At 49.8% G+C, this 5,564-nt stretch overlaps 1 protein-coding gene across 1 annotated transcript; it reads right to left on the bottom strand.

Annotated features, from left to right (window-relative positions):
• Window positions 1–1,755: 1,755 nt before the first annotated feature.
• LOC117853150 (wall-associated receptor kinase 5) lies at window positions 1,756–4,684 on the bottom strand. Its single transcript, XM_072293508.1, has 4 exons — window positions 4,211–4,684; window positions 3,556–4,037; window positions 3,327–3,455; window positions 1,756–3,237 (listed from the first exon to the last, which is right to left on the bottom strand). The coding sequence occupies exons 1-4, from the start codon at window positions 4,627–4,629 to the stop codon at window positions 2,054–2,056; spliced, it is 2,214 nt and encodes a 737-aa protein (XP_072149609.1). The 5' UTR covers window positions 4,630–4,684; the 3' UTR covers window positions 1,756–2,053.
• Window positions 4,685–5,564: the final 880 nt, after the last annotated feature.

The following is a 5,564-nucleotide window of genomic DNA, read 5'->3' as shown; positions in this document are numbered from 1 at the left end:
TTGTACTCTAGGGCTTAGGAGGAGATTGTTATAGTAAGCCCAGGATAGCATCTTCTATTTTCTAGGAAGTAGATTAGTGCGCGATCGCCTGTCTTTTGCTCGCGCACGCCGCGCTGTCGCGCGTCCTTCACGGCACGGCCCAGGGTGCTGGGATGGCAGTAGCCGATCACGAGCGTGCCGTGATTTAGTAACCATGTAAAGCTGCATGTATCTTCTTTATATAGAAATAGAGAACACCAGAACGCTGCCGCTTGCAGCACCAATTCTCATTGTCCACTTCGTGTTCGTGTGCGTGTATTCGGAGTTCTGTCACCTTCCGCTTCCCCTCCTCGCACAAGTGCAGAACAGCGGCAGCAGCTCCGAACTCGACTGGTCCGTGCTGCTCGCCGAGGAGATCGCCGCCCGCTCTGCTCACCACGGAGGCCGAGCGAATGCACCACGGGTTCTAGCTCCACCACCTCCCCGGTTCATGCGTCGACGAGCGGCACCTAGGCAAGGACATGGCCGGGCACTAGGCGGCCTAAATCCTGTCGCACTGCGGCATCACCTGCTGGACGAGGGATTCCGTCCATCTTGTTCGGATGGTTTCCTTTTGTTCATTTCCCAGCTTGTTTGGATGGATTTCCATGCCGATTGCTTAATCAACTAATGATTTTACTCGTAATCTAAGGAAAAACTGGCACGGGCACGTGAGATGTGCTCGCCGCCGCATGGCATCCAGAGCACCTGCAGTAGCCTGGGCCATCCTCTCGGCGCCAGAGATGACCACGACCAGGGACCTACAGGAACGACGCCTCCAGCACAGCAGCCCCGAGCTGGAGCCCCAGCACGGCGAGCCCCTCCGACCCGAGCACCTCGTTGCTGCAGGCGCTCCGGCGCAGGTGCATGCTGCTCAATTTTTCATTGATTTGGATGAGTACCCTCTCCGTCTGTCCTCGATTGGGTGGTCTGAACTCTAAATCTCGATTTTGTTCAATTTAGTGGCGACCAGGGAGAGCGGCACGTCGAGCGAGGGCAGCTGGCACGGCACGGGTCTGATCTCCCCGTCTGCCGCGCACCACGCTCACCGTGCGTCCGTGTCCGCCGCTCACCATGGCCACCAACCTGGGCCGCGCTCGTCGTTGTCACCGCTCGTCGCGTCCGCTGCCTGGGGCGCGCTCGTCGTGCCTGCCGCTCGCAGTAGCCCCTGCCATGGGCCACAACCCGCAGCCAAGAGAGAGGAAGAGGGGGTAGAAGAAGATAGAATGGATGACAAATGGGGCCCATGAGGAGGTTGCATCATGGGAGGGGTGACATGGCGCCGCGTCAAAACTGGGATGGATTCCTGTCTAGGTCGTCCCGTGTCTGGTTTCGAGAGTTCAAAGAGGCTGGACGGACGGTTTTGGGGTCGGGAGGAAACTTGAACTCGGCCCGTAATGCGAGGGGGTAAATATGATTTTTTTTCCTCTTAGGGAAGATATATGTGATAAAGAATCTTTTGTTTGAGCTACAGCTTTTAAATTTTTTTGAAAAATTGATGCTTACTTTTTTATTCGGAAAAGCTAACAGAAGATGTGTTTAGCTACGAAAAATTTATAAACTGAGCTTTCCAACTTTTTAATAAATCATTTTTTATGGACTTCCAACTTCCTGAAAACTGCACAAGAAGTTCACTGTTTGTTTGAACTCTTTGATTTTTCACGCTGAAAAGCTACCAGGGATCTCAAACAAATGATCTCATAGTCTTGTGTAGCAATTTCTTTTGACAAAGCTCCCTCGAGAAAATAATGACATAATTTCTAGAGATTAAAGGGAAACAAGACAAACTAAAGCAATGTGATACCGATATATCATATACGTATTGCACTTTCGCAGTACTTTTGTCCAGGCCTACTATACATACAGAACAAGGGGACATGAAGTGCAGCAAAAAACTAACAAGATTGGGCTACACATATTTCTCCAAGAAAGAGTGAAAGGACAAAACTGGACTAAACAAGCCAAACCCAAACAGTCACTTTTTTCCTCCCAAAGCAATGGATGATTAGCAAAATTTGATGGGCTCAGCTCAAGTCTACCGCCCAAACTCTAGTAAACCAACGCGCTTCTCCATGGTGAGAAACGTAGTGCTGCTGACCATCTCCACGCCGGCCACCGACGGCTCTCTGCCTCCGAGCAAGCTCTCCACCTCCTCGGGGTTACGCTGCATCCACGGGTGCTGCATCACTTTCCTCAGCCTGTCAAGCCTCTCTGCAACTTCTCTCATTGCTGGGCGATTCTCACCAGCCATCTCCAGGCACTGCCTTGCGAGGTCGGCGACCTCCTCCAGCAGCCCAACGTTCTCTTCACCCTTGATGTGGTCATCTATCACGTCCATGAGCCTTCCCTCCTTCAAAGCGCACAAGAACCTCATGGAAAGGCTCCTCTCGCTCTCAGGCCCTTGTAGGCTGAGTGCCTTCTTGCCAGTGATCAGCTCCAGGAGAACGACGCCGAAGCTGTAGACGTCACTCTTATCTGTCAGTTGGCATGTCTGCATGTACTCAGGGTCCAGGTACCCGCAGGTCCCTTGCACCAGAGTGACAAATTGGGACTCGTCAGTTGGTGCCACAATCGATGCTCCGAAGTCTGATACCTTAGCGGAGTAATTGTCGTCAAGAAGTATGTTGGAGGATTTGACGTCACCGTGAAGAATTGGTGGTGATGCACATGAGTGCAGGTAATCCATTGCTAGTGCAGATTCATGGGCAATCCTTATTCGAGTTGAGAAGGGAGTGCTACGGCAGCCATTGATGCCATGGATGAATTGAAACAGTGTGCCATTGGGGATGAACTCGTAGACTAGCATCGGGACCTCTACTTCAAGGCAGCAGCCTAGGAGCTTCACAATGTTCTTGTGGTTGACCTGGGACAGAATGAGCATCTCCTTACCAAACTCTTTCCTCTGCTGCTCATCAGTCATGGATATGCACCGTTTGATCGCAACCGCAGTGCCGTTCTTGAGCGTGCCTTTGTAAACAGTCCCATGGCCACCACGGCCAAGGACATTCTTGTCGTCAAACTGGTCCGTTGCCTCCATGAGCTCTGCTTCTGTGAAGATTGTGAATGTAGTGCCTTGCCCTGAGCTTATCTGTTCCAGCAGTAGCAGGCCCCCATGTTGTCGGAAGTATCTCTCCTTGATGTTGGCCAGTTTCCTCCTTTCACGGATCAAATATGAGCAGGTGACTGCTATGACCAGCATGACAACTGTAACGCTTAGGCCTGCATGTTTTCAGATAGTTAGTTTGTTGCTGGCACAGTTTAGCTGTGTAAGAGAAAATCGATGAGCCCACTGGACAAGAGTGATTTACCAACAGATATTATCGCTGTGCCAGAGTGTGAGAAGCTTCGATTCTTTGTGTTCTGGCAGAAGAAACTGCCTTGTGTGTTGATGCAATACCCAGGGCATGGAGGTGGATTAAGGTCACACTCATTGATGTCTGAACAAATCACAGTAGGGGTAGCACAATCTCAGAAATCAACAATTCAATTAGCTCCACAGAGATTGAATTATGTATGGACCAGTAATGTTTGTAATACCTTGACATCCACCACTACCAGAAAGATAAGGATTGCCTCGGTAGCCTTCAGAGCAGTTGCAGAGATAACCAGGATGACTGGTTGAATTGATGCAATAACTGTTGCTGCTACGGCAGGCATAGGAAGCTGTATCTTTCTTGGCAACATCGCAAGTCTTATCGCCGACGGCCCAGTTTAGAATTATCGGGACTTCACCTTTGTGCTCATCCCAGAAATTTGTCGCATTCAAATACGCTGTGTGGAACTTAAATTTGTCGGCCTCCACCACCATGGCGTATCTGCAGTGCCTTTCGCCATCCATGCCACTTGCATTCTCATCAGATGCATTAGCATCACTGAAGGAAATATTGTGGTAGGACAAGCGGCTACTGAGTGCAACCTGGCAGCAGCCAACACCGGTGCACAACCCCTCTTGTGCTGTGAGGTTTTTGTAAGGTGAGGACTGCGTCAAGCACCCGATCACATACTGCATAAACAGAAAAGTACAACTGAGTTATTGACAATGTATTGTGTAAAATTATTTTAGTGCATCAAATCGAAATCTATTTTTTGGGAACTGGTAGTACAACTGTGTGTGATGAAATGACCTGCAGCCAACAATAACAAAGTGTGCGAGTGTGAGAGAGAGGAGGGGGGTTTGCTCACGATGGCAGATTGCCTTGCGCCAGCCATGAAAGCGAGTGCGTTGGCTCCAATAACTGTGAACATGTTCTCCTTCTCTGAGACCGTGAATGGCGTGCCATGGAAGTCCAGGAGGTATGTGGTTGAGTGGTTGTGGCACGTGGAAGCGATGTTACTCATCATCCGAACCTGGCCTTGGAGCAGAGATATGTCAACTACCGGCAGCTTAGAGAAGTAAGTCACATTCTTGTGGCCATCCTGAGACTTGTTGCAGTGAAGCTCAAATCCTTCTTCCATTGCACAGCCAGGGCCAATCCCGAATGGGTACACAATGTCGACGTCGCCACACTTGTCCGGGCAACCAGGGTGGGGCAACGATGAAGCACCCCTGACCACAGACTGCATTACAATTGCAAAGCTGAATAGCAGCAGCAGCAGATGCATGGGCAGCATCTTCTGGGAGCCGATAAGAGTAGTCTGACAGAGTTTGCTGTACAGGTTTCTTCATTGATGCAAGCTCACACATCTATATACATCAGTTGAGCCCTTGAAATTTGTTAGCGTGCTAATTTTCTATGCAGAATTGCAGATTAGGTGATGAATTTGACTATTTCTGAACGACTAGGCCAAACACACGCTATGTTTCTGGCGCTGCTCCTCCATATGGCCGTTTCTACGCACTGGAAGGGTTCTTAATAGGCAATTACTCTCGCCCGGAAGCCCTAATATAATAAGCAGAAAAGTAAAAGCTGGGTCAACACGGAATGCAGCAAATTAGCATGAGACCCTCTAATCGGGAATCATTCGTGCAGACGCTCCTAATCCGCTGACCATTTCGATTCATGCTGCATCACAAGGGATGGGAAATGGGAGCGCTCGGAACCCGATGGTTCCACGATGCCAACGGCCCGAGCGAGCGGCGCGCCCGTCGCCTTTTTAAAAAGCTTTTTTTTAAAAAAAAGAAGAAACTCAAACCAGCGGAAGAGCCACGTATTATATTAAAAAGAAGAAACTTCAGACCGGCCATTAACAACAAATAACATTAGCTGGTTGGATTGGATCATTAACATGCGCCGCACAAAACCATTTCATCACTCAACTCAAACTCAACAATATCGATCGGTTGGATTGGAACATCAACACGCCCCGCATACTCACATCATTCGTGCAGACCCTCCTATTCCGCTAGCCATTTGGATTCATGCTGCATCACACAAAGGCACCGAGAGATAGGAAATGGGAGCACGGAACCTGATGGTTCCACAATGTCAACGGCTCAAGCGAGCGGTGTCCATCGCCTCTTCGCTGCGCTGCAGACCTTTCACCCAGCATCTTGTCTTTCTCCAGCATCCAAGCAGTTTGCATGACGAGCTCTTTTACGATACACA

The sequence above is a fragment of the Setaria viridis genome, chromosome 4 (assembly GCF_005286985.2).
Source record: "Setaria viridis chromosome 4, Setaria_viridis_v4.0, whole genome shotgun sequence".
In the NCBI taxonomy this organism is placed as follows: Eukaryota; Viridiplantae; Streptophyta; class Magnoliopsida; order Poales; family Poaceae; genus Setaria; species Setaria viridis.
This window is presented reverse-complemented; position numbering and strand designations above follow the sequence as displayed.

Coding starts and splice junctions, on each gene's coding strand:
- LOC117853150 (XM_072293508.1), bottom strand. CDS start 4,629: ATGCTGCCCATGCATCTGCTGCTGCTGCTATTCAGCTTTGCAATTGTA. Junction 4,038..4,210: donor TTCATGGCTGGCGCAAGGCA/ATCTGCCATCGT, acceptor ACTCAGTTGTAC/TTTTCTGTTTATGCAGTATG. Junction 3,238..3,326: donor CACAGCGATAATATCTGTTG/GTAAATCACTCT, acceptor GAAAACATGCAG/GCCTAAGCGTTACAGTTGTC.